Source organism: Oncorhynchus mykiss, chromosome 16 (assembly GCF_057628025.1).
Source record: "Oncorhynchus mykiss isolate SJ-2025 chromosome 16, ASM5762802v1, whole genome shotgun sequence".
In the NCBI taxonomy this organism is placed as follows: Eukaryota; Metazoa; Chordata; class Actinopteri; order Salmoniformes; family Salmonidae; genus Oncorhynchus; species Oncorhynchus mykiss.
In genome coordinates, this window is record NC_143037.1 from 24,622,845 (window position 1) to 24,642,105 (window position 19,261).

General features: G+C 42.0%; 1 protein-coding gene across 1 annotated transcript; it reads right to left on the reverse strand.

Annotated features, from left to right (window-relative positions):
- Positions 1-10,496: 10,496 nt before the first annotated feature.
- On the reverse strand, positions 10,497-18,510 carry c1ql1l (complement component 1, q subcomponent-like 1-like). The gene is made up of 2 exons (XM_021565347.3): positions 17,469-18,510; positions 10,497-11,599 (listed from the first exon to the last, which is right to left on the reverse strand). Exons 1-2 carry the CDS (start codon positions 18,087-18,089, stop codon positions 11,420-11,422), a joined length of 801 nt encoding a protein of 266 aa, XP_021421022.1. The 5' UTR covers positions 18,090-18,510; the 3' UTR covers positions 10,497-11,419.
- Between the last annotated feature and the right edge of the window lie 751 nt (positions 18,511-19,261).

Below are 19,261 nucleotides of genomic sequence, written 5' to 3' on the forward strand. Positions count from 1 at the left end.
CATCGTGTTTTTTGCATCCTTTCGTAATATTGCATTCTCATACTCTTAAGATACTAACATTTTTATCGAGGCATACTACATTCTGTCTTACTATAACAATAGTCCCATAAAGAAGGTTATAATAAAGTTAATGTTGCAGTTATTGGGTGGGCCGAGTAAACACAAAGTCTTTCTTTGACCGATTTACTTTAAAATGACTTTAAAAATATAACGGCACCTCACAGACTTGAAGGACCTAATTATTTCATTTCGGGATGCAATGAGGATGACTAACTTGCCGACATTTATTGTTCACAGCCTTGAGAGGGGAGACCTCCATTGATTGGTATGATCTTGCTTCCTGGCTGGGCCTTGTCTGTTTGTGTGTTGGCAGCAGTCAGGCTAGTGGGAGGGCGGCAGGGAATGACATCATCCACATGTGTCTGGTGCTGTGTGTCGTGGGTAATGTGTGTGGTGGGTACCAATTTTGTGTGTGTATACCAAGTACATGTGTGTGTAGTGCGTAGCATTTGTGTGTCTATGTGTCACCCTTGCACTGCACTGGGTCTCTCCTCTATCAGGGGACTTGGGGTGGCCTGAGTGTACTGGCTACTTGGATTCCTTCGTACATCGCTGCTGGCCGACGCTCCTCTTTTATCAAGTGACTGCAGATTAATGCAAAGTGAAGGGGCTAAAGGGCAGTGAGCCACCGGGGACCCACAGTCACACAAACACACACACAAATTAAGTCAGATACGCACATATATGCACGCGCAGATACACATACACATGCAGACAAGCACACACACACACTTGGTACTGACAATCAGACACACTCACTCATACGCAGACACGCACGCACACACATACACATACACACACAGGCTGTACCAGAAATCACCTCTGAGCTGTCCGGTCCATCTGCAACAGTAGAGGAATGAAGCACAGTCTATTTTTAATAGTGGTTTTCAGCTGTCAGTCCACAGGCCGCTGTACTTACTGGTCTGGTCAGCCAGCTGTTTAGGGGAGATTCCAAGTGTCCCTTTGTCAGTCCTCTGAAAGACAGACAAGGACCTGATGTAGATCTGGTGGGGTTTTTGAGATGAGGTCTCTATATCGGGAATCTGGACGCCAAAGTATCAACTCCTCAGGCAGAGCAGGGTGGAATTGAGCTCCCTTTATAATTCAAATTCAGTAACTTTCCCACCGAGTGACAAGTTCATTTGACTAGAACCCATGCATAGTGCATATATGTGCAACTACACACAGTGCACACACACAAACAATGTATACATGTGCAGAACATGCACACGCACGCACACACAAATGCATGCATGTACACACACAATTCACACACACTTTTTTGTGTGATTTATAGAGGGGAAGATAGCAGATAATTGTTTCTTGGCAGGGGATAGAGAGTTTACGGTGTCTTGTTGTTTTCATTTAGAGATTAGCCTCAGGCTCCACCAAAGTGTGGCGACATTTTGGAATCTCTTGTCCGAGTGATTTCCTATCTGTCTCTGCCACCCACTGTTGTCAAAGAGGGAGAAATACGAACACTTTGAATGCAATATAGTACTTTGTTTTTTATTTGTTACAAATACGACTATTCATCTCAAGCACCAACCATACTATGTTTCTTGTATTTCATATGGGGTATTTAGTATGCACCTATACGAACAAACTCAGAGTGTGGCGTCAGGAAAACAACCTCTCACTCAATGTCAACGAAACAAAGGAGATGATTGTGGACTTCAGGAAACAGCAGAGGGAGTACCCCCCTGTCCACATCGACGGCACAGCAGTGGAGAAGGTGGAAAGTTTTAAGTTCCTCAGGCATAAAAATCACAGACAATCTGAAATGGCCCACCCACACAGACATTGTGGTGAAGAAAGCGCACCAGTGCCTCTTCAACCTCAGGAGGCTGAAGAAATGTGTCTTGTCACCTAAAACCCTCACAAACTTTTACAGATGCACAATTGAGAGCGTCCTGTCGGGTTGTATCACTGCCTGATCCAGCAACTGGACCGCCCATAACCACAGGGCTTTCCAGAGGGTGGTGCGGGCTGCACAACGCATCCCCGGGGACAAATTACCTGTCCTCCAGGACACCTACAGCATGTCACAGAAAGGCCAAAAAGATCATCAAGGACAACAACCACCCGAGCCACTGCCTGTCCACCCTGCTACCATCCAGGAGACGAGGTTAGTACAGGTGCGTCAAAGCTGGGACTGAGAGTCAGAAGCAATTTTTCAGTCTCAAGGCCATCCGACTGTTAAACAGCCACCACTATCACAGTGAGGCTGCTGCCTTCATACAGACATGAAATGAATGGCCACTTTAATAAATGGATCACTAGTCACTTTAATAATGCCACTTTAATAATGTTTACAAATCTTGCATTACTCATCTCATATGTACAGTTGAAGTCGGAAGTTTACATACACCTTATACTCAGTTTTTCACATTCCTGCCATTTAATCCTAGTAAAAATTCCCTGTCTTAGGTCAGTTAGGATCACCACTTTATTTTAAGAATGTGAAATGCCAGAATAATAGTAGAGAGACTGATTTATTTCAGCTTTTATTTATTTTATCACATTTCCAGTGGGTCAGAAGTTTACCTACACTCGATTAGTATTTGGTAACATTGCCTTTAAATTGTTTAACTTGGGTCAAACATTTCGGGTAGCCTTCCACAATCTTCACACAATAACTTAGGTGAATTTTGTCCCATTCCTCAGAGCTGTTGTAACTGAGTCAGGTTTGCAGGCCTCCTTGCTCGCACACATTTTTACTGTTCTGCCCACACATTTTCTATGGGATTGAGGTCGGGGCTTTGTGACGGCCACTCCAATACCTTGACTTTGTTGTCCTTAAGCTATTTTGCCACAACTTTGGAAGTATACTTGGGCTCATTATCCATTTGGAAGTCCCATTTGCGACCAAGCTTTAACTTCTTGACTGATGTTTTCAGATGTTGCTTCAATATATCCACATAATTTTCTGTCTTCATGATGCCATCTATTTGTGAAGTGCACCAGTCCCTCCTGCAGAAAAGCACCCCCACAACATAATGCTGCCAACCCTGTGCTTCACGGTTGGGATGGTGTTCTTCGGCTTGCAAATGTTTCCTCCAAACATAACGATGGTCGTTATGGTCAAACAGTTCTGTTTTTGTTTCATCAGACCAGAGGACATTTCTCCAAAAAGTATGATCTTTGTCCCCATGTGCAGTTGCAAACCGTAGTCTGGCTTTTTTATGGCGGTTTTGGAGCAGTGGCTTCTTCCTTGCTGAGCAGCCTTTTAGGTTGATATAGGACTCGTTTGACTGTGGATATAGATACTTTTGTACCTGTTTCCTGCAGCATCTTCACAGGGTCCGTTGCTGTGGTTCTGGGATTGATTTGCACTTTTCGCACCAAAGTACGTTCATCTCTAGAAGACAGAACGCGTCTCCTTCCTGAGCGGTATGATGACTGCGTGGTCCCATGGTGTTTATACTTGTGTACTATTGTTTTTACAGATGAACATGGTACCTTCAGACGTTTGGAAATTGCTCCCAAGGATGAACCAGACTTGTGGAGGTCTACAAATTTTTTTCTGAGGTCTTGGCTGATTTCTTTTGATTTTTCCATGATGTCAAGAAAAGAGGCACTGAGTTTGAAGGTAGGCCTTAAAATATATCCACAGGTACACGTCCAATTGACTCAAATTATGTCAATTAGCCTATCAGAAGCTTCTAAAGCCATGACATCATTTTCTGGAATTTTCCAAGCTGTTTAAAGGCACAGTCAACTTGGTGTATGTAAACTTCTGACCCACTGGAATTGTGATACAGTGAATTTTAAGTGAAATAATCTGCCTGTAAACAATTGTTGGGAAAAATGACTTGTGTCATGCACGAAGTAGATGTCCTAACCGACGTGCCGAAATTATAGTTTGTTAACAAGACATTTGTGGAGTGGTTGATGACTGCAACCTAAGTGTATGTAAACTTCTGACTTCAACTGTTTATACACTCATTTCATACCATCTATTGCATCTTGCCTATGGCGCTCGGTCATTGCTCATCCATATATTTATATATATTATTATTCCATTATTTTACTTAGATTTGTGTGTATTAGGCAATTGTGTAATTGATAGATGACTTGTTAGATAGTTACAATGTCAGAACTAGCATTTAGCTACACTCACATTAACATCTGCTGAACATGTATATGTGAACAACAAAATTGTATTTTATTTGATTTACTGTCTGGTACCTAGAGGGTCTCTTATAGGCGCTGATAATGGTCTGTTCATTAAACTATACCAACACCTTCACTCCAAACCTCTTGAAATTCATAGAGATTTCAATTCCCAACCCATGCTCATTATACTACAATAATCCAGCGTACTAGTGTAAATAGTTTCTCTTTACTTCAGTTTTCCTTGTACTGTTTTTACAGATAGTAAATTCACCATGGTAACAAATTAAACCCCATGTGTCTTTATGCGTTCAAAGGTTCTAATGTCAGCCCGAGGACAGTGGGTTTGCAGGGGCGAAAGAATATTGCTCAGAAGTCCTTTGACAGCCCATAGACACAACACATGACTGTTGCGGGGGTGAGGAGACAGCCAACATGGCAGCCTGTCCCACCCGATGACTCAAACTGTCCTTGCTCATTAGCCCGGGATGGGTCAGGGCTGTGGGAAAAGCCTGTTAGGGTTGAATCACTGACACACCGACCACCCCGGAGAAATCAGGTATGTTATATTCACTGACTCAAACTAAATGAGCGTATTGATCAGGTGGAAAGTCGGCTAGCGAGAGAGTGTGAGAGAAAAAGGGATGGGGTATGCTGTGTGTGTGTGTGTGTGACTAAGAGGGAGAGTGAGCATGTGATTTAAAAGTAAGAGACAGTCAACATGTAACCGTGATTTGTGATCTTTCTCTCTTGCCTGATGGGATGGATACGTTGCTGTATGCTGAAGATATGATGCTGCATGCTGAAGATAACATATAAAGGCGCCATTGACATAGCATCAGACCTTTGAGTAGAACAGCTCTCACTAAGCCTATACTGGGAAACTGAGCTCCACTTACACCTCACACACAGTGCTATCCTGATAAGACCCAAGCCTCACCAGTTGCCAAGCCTCGAACTTTGGTAGCTGCAAATGTTAGCCCCATGCACTTCCACACACAGGCAAGGAGTGAGTGTGCAAATTATGATTTCCATTTATTTGCCTACAAGGGGATTTCCTATATTTAAATAGTTCAGGAGTTTGAGAATGGATCCCTTGAACATTTAGCTGAATATCTTCGTGCTGGGTAGGTTTAGCCACTGTCAAAACCCAGCTAAGAGGAAGCTGTTTTTCCCCTGTGCACTCAAACACAATCACCGGAGTCTGGAATTAAAGATGGTGCCCGACAAGAGAGAGAACATTGTCTGCCTGCTCTTCATATGCCTCTAGACAGAACATTAGTCAGACTTGGGAAGGGGGGATGAATGTTCTAAGCCTAAGGCATGGTAGCGAGAAGATAGTAGTTAGCATTGCATTGCTAACTAGGGTTATTTGTGACCTTGCTAATGAGTTGGGATATACATTGCCACTGCAGTCTGATGGTTAAATGATTGACCGTGGTGTGATCCTCGGGGGATATCGTTGTGCTATTGACTGCCTCCTAGTAAGCCACTGTACTGTATGGTCAGTATTTCAAGGAGTCCGGCTGTTGTCTATTAGCCATAGCAATAAAGCTATGTTCGCTGCACAACATCATAAGGTAAAATGCGACATTGTACGAGCTTTGTTCTGCTGGCATTTTTACAGCGTAAAGACAACTCGATGTTAAATCTTGACAAGATTGGCTTCTAAGCCTAGCTGGACTTCCGACTTAGCTTCTTTCCAATCACGGCTCACAATTTAGCGCAGTGGAAGTTGTGAAAGCTAAAACTATTTTAAAAAGTACAGATGTTGTCACTTGCCGCTGATGTTCAGTTCAGCGTGTTTGTAGAACAGAAGCTAGTTCTCTCAGAAGACGGAGGGGCTTTTGCCTTTGACATGGTGACATGAAGTCACTAATTTGACGATGTGCTCACATGCCCTCGCCCCCCGGGATAAGTGACCTCTGCATTGGAAAAGGACCCTCAGTTCTAATTGTGTCCAGAGGATTTCTGCTGTCTCTGAGACTCTAAAGAGAAGCTGAAGCTTTGAACCTGGAGGCCTCGGAAGCTCTCGGAATCTCTGAGCGTACTGCAGTTGGGTAGACACGGAGAGAGCTGAAGCACGAGCATGGTATGCTAATAGGCCACCCGCTTTCCAAGAATAGTGAATAGTAAGGTTGAATTTTAATGTAGATGTATGTGTGCTTTTCACAACAATTCTTGACCTTTCAAGAATAACATTTTCAAGCCAACTATAATTTAACATCTATCACTTTCATGTCTATCATAAACCATGCTGCTTGAACAGTGTATTCAATTTTACATTTGAATTCTAAATCTTGATATAAAATTACATTAGGTCAGTTACATTTAATTTAATTGACTTTATTATGATTCATGCAGGATTAATGTTTTTCATTGTCGTGTTTTTGTAGCCACCAGCAAGATAATCATATTTCAAACATAAAAATATTACACCAAAGCAAACTCCTCACGCAAAGGATTTGTCCGGTTAACAGGTATGGTGTCTTAACAACATACAGTATGGCCCTGTGTGGCTTAGTTGGTTGTGCATGGCACTTGCAACATCAGAGACCGGTTCGAATCCCGCTGGGGCCACGCAATGCGAATGTGTTTACACGCACTGCTGTAAGTCGTCTTTCATAAAAGCGTCCACTAAATGGCATATGAAAATAAGCCATTTGTATGCGCTTGGTTTTGTTATTGCAGAACCTAATTTCCCACTCCACCAGGCCTGATCTGATCTCTGCCAGGATTTTTGCTCAAACAACACCCGTCCCTCCCTCTTCTTCCCCACTGTGCCTCCCGGCAACTCAACACGTATCTTCCTCACCCATTAGGAAAGGAACGATAGCTTCCCTTTGATTGTGATAGGCAATTATGTCTTTAGTTGTTTGGCATTTAACACAGCTGTGAGCTCCCCTCACTTTCTCTCTCTCTTTATCTCTCTTTTGATCAGACTCTCGCTGTGCTGTTTTGATATGACTCAATCTCATCCTTCACCTTCTAGAGTGTGAGAATGCCAACAGCCGAGGTCTGCATGGGTCCTTGGAAGTGGGAAGCTGATCGGACGGACCAATTTCTGATAGATAAAAAAGGAGGAGAGCGTGAATAAAAGGAGTGACATTAACCAGGGGACGTGAGAGGAGAAGCAAAAAATCCCATTTATTACCAAAAGTCATGAACGATTAAAGCATGAAATAGAAAAAGCACACAAAAATCCCTTCCACTCCCTGCCATCAATTGCATTGTCATTGGCTGACATCTTAGCTAACTTTCATTGGTTGAAACGGATAACATTGACTAGAAAACAAAATATACATGCACTATCAGAATCAATGGCTTTTGGTAGATGGATGTGGTGAACATCAAAATGCAAGTACCACTCACTTGTGACATTTTACATCAATATCCTAAATGGCTGCATCATTTATTAGCCTGGGTACCAGTCTATTTGTACTATCATGCCTCTCCTTGTCACTCCTTTTCATGCCAAGGAGTACTCCTTTTCACTCCTTTTCAACAAGGAGTTGGCATGATACCACAAACAGATCTGGGAACAGGTGAATCATGTAATAAGGATATTTATATACACTGAGTGTACAAAACATTACATTTCCACGACATAGCTTTCACCTGGTTAGTCTATGTTCCCTTATTGATATCACTTGTTAAATCTACTTCAATCAGTGTAGGTGAAGGGGAGGAGACAGTTTAAAGAAGGATTTTTAAGCCTTGAGACAATTGAGAATGGATTGTGTATGTATGCCATTCAGAGGGTGAATGGGCAAGACAAAAATATTTAAGTGCCTTTGAACGGGGGTATGGTAGTAGGTGCCAGGTGCACCGCTTTGAGTGTGTCAAGAACTGCAACGCTGCTGGGTTTTTCACACTCAACAATTTTGCTGTGTGTATCAAGAATGGTAGAATGTTCCACCACCCAAGGAACATCTAGCCAACTTGATACAACTGTGGGAAGCATTATAGTCAACATGGGCCAGCATCCCTGTGGAACCCTTGACGCCATGTAAAGTCCATGCCCCGACAAATTGAAGCTGTTCTAAGAGGAAAGGGGGTTGTGACAAAATATTAGGAAGGTATATTCCTAATGTATTGAACACTCAGTGTATGTCAATTATAGTGGGGTCCATCGTTATTGACACCCTTGATAAAAAATATGGGTTAAAAACACAGGGTAAAGTAAATAATACAACTACTGAGCTATATTGTGTGCAAAAAAAAAGTACAATAATATTATTTTATACTAATACAATTGCTCAGAGATTTTGCTTAAAAATAGCTTTTTGGCCACGCACACAAGTGGTGGGTTTGGCGTCTACAAACAGAAGCATATGCAGAAAAGTACCTCATGCCTACAAAAAAAATATGGTGCTGGATCTTTGATTTTATGGGGATATTTAGCTGTTACTGTTCCTAAGGCCCTTGTTAAGGTCAAAGAAAAAAAATCATGAACTTTACCAGAGAGGAAGAGGCGAAGGTCAATTTCCTAAGTGAGGCTTATTTGAACAAATATAAATTAAGTAATGGTTAGGTTGTTTACGAATGCACAAAATATAAGTGGACGTGGCATTTCGGCTACTTACCCAAATACGACTTTAAAATCGAAGTTGTGCCTGTTGTCATATAGATAGATAGAGGACTCATCATGGATATAACCTGTTTTAGCTTGAACATTGTCATTGAGGCGATTTCACCATTTTAAAGTAGTCAACTGGGTGGGGATTCCTATGAGTGAGCAAGCGGCCAATGAAGAAGAAAACCTCTGCTGTCACAGATGCTATAATGGCACAGATACAAAGATGAGTCCTCTATCTATCTCAATGGCCTGTTATTCACACTCATATCTGCCCTGTCATTGGCTAGAATGGTCCCACCTGAGCACGCCTCCTACCGCCTGCCTTCCATCTTTGAGGACATGTATTTCCATTGTTTGAGTGGTCCCTGGAATATTTTCTCAATGTAAAAGCAATCTTTGACTTTACCAAGTACCAGGATATTTTAGTCAAAACCCTGTTTGCATCTGCCAGGAGGCTGACACCAGGCCACAAGTGGATCTTCCAGCAAGACAATAAACTGAAGCACTAATCAAATTTCACAAATAAATCATTAAAATGTACACAAAATCAACATTTTGCATTTGCCATCTCAGTCTCCAGACATTTCAGAAAAGGGCTCGGTGTCGTTATCCTCACAAGTCTATTGAGTTTTGAAGAGTATTGAAAACAGGTCCAAAAAATGTTACGCCTATCTTTTAGAGATTTTTTTTTATATTACTTGTTAAACAAAATCTCGTTCTCTGAGCAAATGTATAAAATAATATAATTGGCCACTTTTTTTGGCATACAATATAGCTCAGTATTTGTATTATTTATTTTATACAGTCTTTTTTGATCATTTTTATCAAGGGTGTCAATAATTATGGACCCCAGTGTATATTGCATGCACTGAGTGTACAAACCATTAGGAACACCTTCCTAATATTGAGTTGCATCCCCTTTTGCCCTCAGAACAGCCTCAATTCGTTGGGGCACGGATTTACAAGGTGTCGAATGCATTCTACAGTGATGCTGGCCAATGTTGACTCCAATGCTTTCCACAGTTGTATCAAGTTGGCTGGATGTCCTTTGGGTGGTGGACCATTCTTGATACACATGAGAAACTGATGAGCGTGGAAAAACCCAGCAGCGTTGCAGTTCTTGACACTCAAACCAGTGATTCTGGAAACTACTACCATACCTCGTTCAAAGGCACTTAAATATTTTGTCTTGCCCATTCACCCTCTGAATGGCACATATAGACAATCCATGTCTCAATGCTCTCGAGACGTAAACTTCCTTCTTTAACCTGTCTCCTCTCTTTCATCTACATTGACTGAAGTGGATTTAACAGGTGACATCAATAAGGGATCAGAACTTTCACCTGGATTCGCCTGGTCAGTCTATGTACACTATAATTTTATTTATATACACACAGGGTTATAAGTGCAGTACAGGCACTGCTCCAATCAGTGTTGGAGTCAATTCGAATTGAAGGCACTCAATTCAGGAAGTGATTTGAATAAACCATTCTAAAACTTAACCACTTATGGAATAAATAGCTTCTACTTTTTAGTTTATTGAGAATTCAGTAAAAATAGAGGCCCTTTTTTCAATTATTGAATGGGAATTTCAGTTTAGTTTCTGTATTGAATGCCTTCAGACCCTGGCTCCAATGGTGTTTGCACATTGATATTTATTTACATAGAAATAAATGAATAATATTTTAAAATGTACTGGGTAATATTACATGATCTCTTATTCATCAGACAACACTGGGTTAAAAAACTCGGTCGGTTTAATGACACGTGTCTTAATTCCAAAAATCGCTCTAACATAAAGAGACCCAATGGACCTCCATTTTGACAACGTGAAAAAGCAATGCTAGTGTCAAAAAATACTATTTGTTTTTACCAATACTTGTAAGCTAGTAGCATAATTCACCCAAAATATAAACGTGACTTCCTTACCCTGTAAACAGTCGTTGATTTGGGTATGAAGTGTAAAGCATGCTAATTTGGCAGACATTGGCGTGACATTAATCTGACATGGTTTTTGGACAAAAATACTAAAGGTAGCAATTGGTGACCGCAGCCTGGTAAACAAAACCAAAGCATGGATTGCTCTCTCCAAAGACTGCTTACAAGGAAAGGAAAAACATATCTATTTTGTAATTTGGTTGAACTATCCCTTTAATGTCGGTTTACCATGTAACAATACCAGACCAGGGTTTAATTAATATTAGTATCTTTTGAAAAACTTTGAGCATTTGATTGAGACTGTCTTTAGTGACAGATGCACTTTTAAGATTCAATTCAAGATTCAATTCATTCCACTGTGCCAGGGGAGCTCAAGTTTTTGCAGGAAAACAGTACTATTTGAACCCAGGTCTGAACGATGGAGATTATTGATACGCAATACAGTCACGTAACCATTGAATTCCAGACGTACATTTGAAGTGATGCAGGTTTAGCTTGACAACAGCGCTGCTTTTCTGCACTGTCAAAATGTCACCCTTACATCAGCGTCATAACTGAAAGAACAACCATAAGTGAACCACTATTGTCGATAGACCTCCCTGCATCTTCACAATGATAATAGGCAACCCATTAAAAAAAATGGAGCTTAATAGGGAGAATGAATGAGAGCGAGGAGTGAAAGACAGGAAGTGAATGCCCTGTAAACCATGACCTACGACCCCTTAATCAGTCAGCATAGAGGATGAACCCTGAGAAGGTGCTGTATTTGTTGCTGTTGCCCCCGTGGGCCTTGCCCCCGTCCAGTTTGATGAAGACCGCATCCCCGGCATCCAAATGAAGGATGACACTGTTGCTGGCGTAGTCATAACTCTGGTCCTGGTCTTGGGCTATGGCACTGGCCCTGACCTGAAAAAGATACAGCACATGTGTAAGAGAGGGGGAAAGAAAGAGAGTGAGTGAAGGAAGGAGAGAGTAGGAGAGAGAGGGGGAAAAGACAGTGAAGGAGAGAGAGGGGGAAAAGAGAGTGAGAGAGTAGGAGAGGGAGAAAGCAAGATTTTAACAATGACACTAAAACAGATCACATTCAATTGCACAAAAGAAGTCCTGGGTGTATTTAGTTCTGCTGTACTTTACAGGAGTAAAAAAAAAAGGTATCCATTGCCAAAAATGAATAACAATGACGTGCATGTAATTCAAACCCCATTTACCAACAACAAACAACGAATTTGAAACGGCAAAAACAATGGTGGCATTGGTTTTCCAGTGAAGAACATCCAGTGAAAAGTGGTTAACTGACTGGAGCACGTCGACCAACGCCACACCTATGAATGTCTTTCGCAAGGACTACTAGATCGTTTTGGGGAAGGGCTGGACTGATTGAATAAGAAGTCAAGTCATCAAGATGTCTGTGTAAAACTGTCCCCCACGGCAAAGCCCTTGTTTTTACCCACCGTGAATAAGGCCTATGACTCAATTGGAAAAATGTGCCCTATTTTCTCTACTATTACCCCAGATTTACAGTCAGACCTCCGATATTTCAAGGTTGAACACAGAAAATCAGTGTCCGGTGCTCGAGAGAGAGTTTCAAAAGCAGCCTTGGAGATATTGCTCTTTGCTAAGAATATATTTTTTGGGGACCAATCACAGTAAGGTACTTAATTGTTACCCAGAAATGACCTAATATTGAGATAGAAATGTCTGCATTGGACCTTTTAATCACAACTGCGCTAAATCTGGAGCAAAGTGTCTTGAACCGCTTTCACACATTCCGAGTCGACGTCGGAATAAAAGTGACACTGTGTGACTTCAAGGCGCTTTTCCAACACTGAAGAACATATAAATAGTTTTTTTTAAAAGCTATTAGCTAAGAGTTGGTGTTGCCAGGTTGGAGTGCGCTAAGATCTGCCACACTGTAGCCTTAGGCAAGCTAACTTCTCTGGACTGTTTTGCACTGTCTAATCCAACTAGCCCTCCGGGGGCGACTGTCTTGCTGCCTGTTTCAGAGCGAGGAACAAAACAAAAGCATGGGGTTGTAATTAGTGCTGGCTGAACGAGGATGTAAAAAGCAAAATATCATGAGCCCTGGAGGCTCCTGGGAGATGGCTTGGTCAGAGTGACAGGACGATGACGGATGTCAGTGCATGGATGATTGGTGACATGACATGGCTGTACCCTTTCCTCCCTGTCATCAAGAATATAAACACTTGGCAAAATAATCTACTGCAAGGTTCCCCAACTGGCGGCCCATGAGACGAATTTGTCCCGTGGGTGGTTTTATTTGGCCCCTCAAGTTTTCTGAGCAAACAATGATATATGGTTGGACTTAAAATACTGTAAAAACACCAGGAAATCAGCTCCAATTTCTTTTCATTTTGGAAATCTGTTCCCAGGTATTCACACACATAATAGAGACGTGAGGCTTGAAAGGATTATACTTTAGTCAAATATTATATATGTTTGGGCTTCTTGAGGTCAATTTGCAGTCTACAAATGATTTGTAATTATGCTCTGGCCCACCGACCACCCGCTCAAGAAAAAATCAGCCCATGGCTGAATCTAGTTGATGAACCCTGTGATATACAGTACTGTATTACGATAAGGTTTGTGTAATATAAAAGGCTCCTTAAAATATTTTCCAAAGGAAGTAAACCTATTGGAGTAGTGGTTAGCAAGTTTGCCTATGGGCTGGGAGACCAAGGTTTGTGATCTGCAAGGGGAATTGCACTGTCTCTGTCCACTACAATGTATTTATGTTCTTCACAATAATAAATAATAAGGACTCTGGCAACAGCAGTAACACATAATTATATAAATACACAATTAATGATACATTGTAAAAGTATGACAATTACATAAGAATTGGCCTAGCTATAATAAAAAAGATTATAATAATTTTGTAAATGGGCTCCAGAGTGGCGCGGTCTAAGGCACTGCATCTCAGTGCAAGAGGTGTCACTAGAGTACCTGGTTCGAATCCAGGCTGTATTACAGCCGGCTGTGATTGGGAGTCCCATAGGGCACCGCACAATTGGCCCTGTGTCGTCTGGGCTTGGCTGGAGTAGGCCGTCATTGTAAATAAGAATTTGTTCTTAATTGACTTGCCTAGTTAAATAAAGGTTTAAATAAAAAAGTATGACAACTACATAAGAACTATTGGCCTAGCTTTGCAGTCTGTGCCCTTGAGCAAGGCACGCTCTGGATATGAGCGTCCGCTAAATTACTAAAATGTAATGCTAATCTATAATATAAAGTGTGTCCTATAAAGCTTATGGTGGACTGCGCCGTCAAGGTTTCCCTCTGTGTCAGTTACACTTACAATGTCAGTGTCTGTGATATGTCGGCACTCAGAGCAATAAAACCATGAACATTATCGGGTAACTTATACAAGCCGTATAATCAGATGTAAAAAAAAAAACTACACCATGTGGTGCGGACTGTGGAGAGACACACACACACAGGCGCAGACACACACATACACAAACACATGCTAACACACGCACTACACACACGTACATATAGATTTTGTGTTGTAGATATGTTGCAATAGTGTGTAATAATGTGTTGTGAAGTGTAATATTTAATTGTATGCAAATTGCCTTAATATTGCTGAACGCCAGGAAACATCCATAATAAAATACAAATAAAAAAACACTCATCTAAAAGCCAATATTCAATATCTACTAGCCTACACGTCGAACGGGTTGATATATAACTTAACAGTTATGCACACACACTGGCAATGTATCATTGATTATGGTCTGTTTTAATTGAACTATGTCCAGGGGCTCATAATCATGTTCCTACAGCTCTGGGGTGAAGTTTAGGATCAGCTGATCTGGGATCAGCTTCCCCTCCCCTATCATTACTTTAACCATGAATGGGTAAATGGAATTGACCCAGGATCAGCGTCTAGGGACAACGTCACCCTCTACTCCGTTTTTACAGTACATGAAGATACACACGCTCTCTTTCACAATTTCCCACCGCGATTTCCCACCGGCTTCTAGTGATTAACGGACCGTGCCACTGCCAGCCTATGATCACGACACTCATGTATCTCAATTCATCATATTAGGCACTGAGACCCCCATTAAATTGCAAGTAAATGCGAGGCCCATGTTCGGAATGAAATCTTATCATGGCTGTTCCGATAGGGATCATGAAAGGTGCGAGCAATTTTGTAAGGCGACATTGTATCGTTGTTTCTTCTTCAGAGCTCACTGTTGAGCAAGTTGATACATGGTATAATTTCCCCTTCACCTTGAGAACCACACGTCTTTAAGTTTAGCACTGTATTCACATATTGTTCTGGTGTTCCTACATTTTGTATGATACAATTGGAATCACCTTCACAATTATTTAAGAAATGAACTCGAGATTTGTATTTTAAAAAAAATGACGTGTAGGCTACATTAGATGTCATTGGAGCGTTATACATTTTTCTTACGTGAACTGTTTTTGCATTTTCCTTCATCCCTTTGACCGTCATTATTCAAATACATTGATTCAAATACATTACATTCAATGCATCATCTTATTTTGGAAAGAACATACTGATATTTTATGCCATCTTTGGCGCAAGATTGCAATAACTATTTACCGATTGTGGACTAAACTGTTGGCATAAATTCTGCACAGGTTTGTTGCATATTATGATGAGTGTGAATGGGCTAGTTGATATACAAGGCGCAGTGCACAGCTGGTGGTGCTGAAATAGCAAGGCGGTGCTGAAATAGCAAGGCTCCACTGCGTTTTCTTTGCAATGACTCGCGTAACAGTTCGTGGTCCTGAAACTGTATGGGCTGGCACCGTTTTAAGGGTTACCACAGGTTAGTGAGAAGCATGAACTGGCGCACACCCCAAAATGGTTAGTATCGGTGCTGGCTAACGGAGCGTAAACTGTACACTATACATTAATGGGCGCTTATATATGTTATAGATAAAATAGTGTAGGACTCGCTTTATTTTATATAGTATATAGTTACATCAGGCTAACATCAGTATTATGGGGCCTTCCACCTATTTTTTAGCTTACAATATGTCAAAGTTGAAGTGCATTGCGGTTGTATTCCCCATTATTGTAATCTTGCTGCTTCGGGAAACATTTTAGTGAGGACTAGGCCTATTATACAAGTTCAGCAAACCGAGAGTGACATTTTGACCAACTAACATGAACTTTAATTTGATCATGCTCTGTAGGTAATGTAACAGTTACATTCAAAATGTGTTTTGTGGATTTAGGCTAGCTAGCCTATGCGGCCTAACAATTGTCTTCTGGAAATGTGTATTTTAAACAATGTATGGCTACAGTGGCGAATGAACGCAATTATAACGGGTTATAGGCCAAGAGCAAACAAAGCCATCATCACAACATACAGTAGATTGTAATATGGCATTTTTCCTGGTTTGACTCCCCTAGTGATTTTACCCACGCATGCTACTGCCTTCAAAACGCAGGGCTCACGGTTATTCAAATGACATATTCACTGCAGTTTACAGACTGGAGTTTTGTACTCACTTGAAAACAAAAATACAATTCATCATTGCATTGTATTATTGGATAGGGCGAATACTTGGAGAGTCTGGAGAGCGCACAGAGTGCACCTGTCTTTTGATAATCAGATGTTGTTGTTATTTTTTTAAATTTGCGACTAGATTATCTGCAGTAGGCCTCGTCTACCGTATGTAGGCTCACTGTTTCAAAAAGATATAGCAAAATAGCCTATCTCAAATAACATGTAGCCTACCGGATCATGTGAAGACACAATGTATGAAATTAACTGAAGAAGAAAGTCTGTGAAAGTGATGATGAAGACGAACTTTAAGACAAAAATGATATGCCATCTGTCCTGTAGCCTATAAATAATGATCCGCCATTTATACATTTTTTTTAAAGCAGGTGTTTAAATGTTGACACTATTTGATTGCGATAGTATGCTCTGCCCTCGTACCTTTTTTTTTTTTTTTTTTTTTTTTTTTACATTTAATTTGTGGAACACTGAAGCAGAGTTTAAATAACGCGGGCATATTTTTAGGAGAAGGACTGATAATGTTTCCCACTGAATTTGGTCAGGCTGACCTGATTGCATTTACATGGAGCTGGAACACAATGCGAGCTAATCCACCTCTGGAGGTGGTTAGGCAAATCTGTTTACATTCTGAACACGCGCATTGTGCGCATATAGACCTTGCATTAACATGTGTTTCTTGTTATGCGAATGCCAATGTGCATACAGCTCGCATTTTTTATGCAAGGTTTAAATGGGGCGTGAGTGTGCGCACACTTGTGATTATTTCATGTGCATGTCCACATGAATCATAATTTTAATCGTGCCTACTGTAACCAGCCCCTGTGTCTAACACCCTCACACCTGCCACTCTGTTTGAGTTATACTTCCACTCCTTGTCACTCCTTGTCATGGTAAACACACATTGTGTACAGGGAATGGAATGTTACCAAAACAGGTTCTGGATTTCACACTACACCAGGGTTAGGGTCAATTTGAATAGAAGTCAGTCAATGAAGGAAGTTATTTGAATAAAACATTAAAAAGTGGAAAAACATATACTTAAATAAATAGCTTCCCCTTTTCAGTTTATTGAAAAGTCATCGAAAATGGATGCCCTTTTAGCCTCTTTCATGGATGACTGACTTTCGTAATTGTCACAAGAATCATGTGTGCCACTGTATTTTCAGAGAGAAAAGAGGGAAAAGGCAAGTAAAAAAAAGAGTAGCCTAAAAGTAAAAGAGTTAAAGTGTGACAGTGTCACCCACCAGACCGTTCTTCATCAGGTCCGCCCACATGCTGGTGCCATCCCCTCCCCTCATCAGCACATTGTAGATGAAGAAGTAGGTGCCGGGGATCTTGCACGTGAACTTGCCAAGCGAGCTGTCGTAGTTATCCCCCAGGTTGGTGACCACATCGTCAAACTTCAGGACCTCGTAACCCTCCTGGGGGTTCCGGAGTCCCGCAGAGAAAGCCACCCGTGGCGTGGTGCTGTAGGTGGCTGTGGCGATGGCTCCTTGGCCCCCCAGACCCAGTATCCCCGTCTTCAAAGCATCTCCTCTGTCCCCTGGGGGTCCTTTGGGCCCAGGCGGACCGGGCTCTCCGGGTGGTCCCGGGGGTCCGGGTTTCCCGGGCCGTCCGGGCTTTCCCTGTGAACCATGGCCACCATAGGTGGGCAGTGGCGGGCCGATGCTGTGGTCAATCAGCTCCTCAGCCTCTGCTTCCGCCTGGAGGCCCGTGGTGGAGGTAGCTTTCCCTGTGCCCCCTGAGTCCAGATAGGGATCGCACACCATGCGGCAGGTGCCTAGCATCTCAAAGTGGCTGGCGTCGTCTGTGCTCACTGAGCTGACCAGCACGGGGATGAGGACCACCAGCACCAGGACTAGCATGACCCCCACGGCGGCTGCTACCAGGGTCTTCCTCCCAATGCTGAGCCGCGGAAGGGGCTGCGCTGCCAGCGTGGAGCTCTCCGGGGCGGGAATGGTGGCTCCTGGGTAGTGGGCCGCCGTCCACCTGCGAGACCAGGGATGCGCTTAGGATTCCCGGGAGAGACGCAAGACAGCGCGTGAGTGAGAGAGCAGAGGGAGAAGAGGAGGACGAGAGTGAAATTTTTTGTGGGAAGGGGTAGACAGAGATCAAAATCAGAGGGAGAAGAGAGAGAAGGATGGAGAAAGAGAGACAGAGGAAGACAGATATAAAAAGAAGAGGAAGCAAGAGGAAGAGAAGGAGCAAAATGCACTCACACTCACCGCTGACTCAAATGTATATGACTCAGGGTTGGGGGAAAACAAGAGGTGGGGCCTCGTTCCTGGGAGAGAGAGAGAGAGAGAGAGATGAGAATCCTCTTTATGTTGCTGAACTGTCACTTTACTGAGAAGCTCTGCGGGTGAAAGACAGAGAGCGAGAGAGAGAGAGAATCTTATTTACTGAGCAGCTTTGGGGGCTTCCCTGAGGTGAGAGGATTGAAAAACACAGACACAAATTTTTCATCCAAACAAATAAAACACCTATTCGTCTGTACATATCTTGGGGTCACTGTGCTTCATTGAAATATAATCTATAACACACTATCACAGATTATTGTGAAAAAGACACAAATGACTTATAAAATAATTTGTGACAGGCACACACACCTGTGTTACACGGTTTCTATCACAAAGCATTTCATGTGTATTAAACTATTTCCTTTCTTCATAACACATTTGTGTATGTTACACAAATTCCAATTTGTTGTGGCTAACATTATCTAGGCTAGCTAGGTGGCTAATTCTAGGGTTAGGGGTTAGGGTTAGGTTTAGGGGTTAAGGTTGGGTAACATGCAAGCTAAGTAGTTAAAGGGTTGGGGTTAAGGTTATGCTAAAGGGTTAAGGTTAGGTTAGGGTTAAGAGAAGGGTTAGCTAACATGCTAAGTAGTTGCAAAGTAGTAAGTTGTTGCAAAGTTGCTAATTAGTTATAATGCTAAAGTTGTCCTTGATGAGATTCGAACACGCAACCTTTGGGTTACTAGACTTTCCGTTTTATGCCCACCCATCCTCTACGACCAACCACCATTCACCATCGT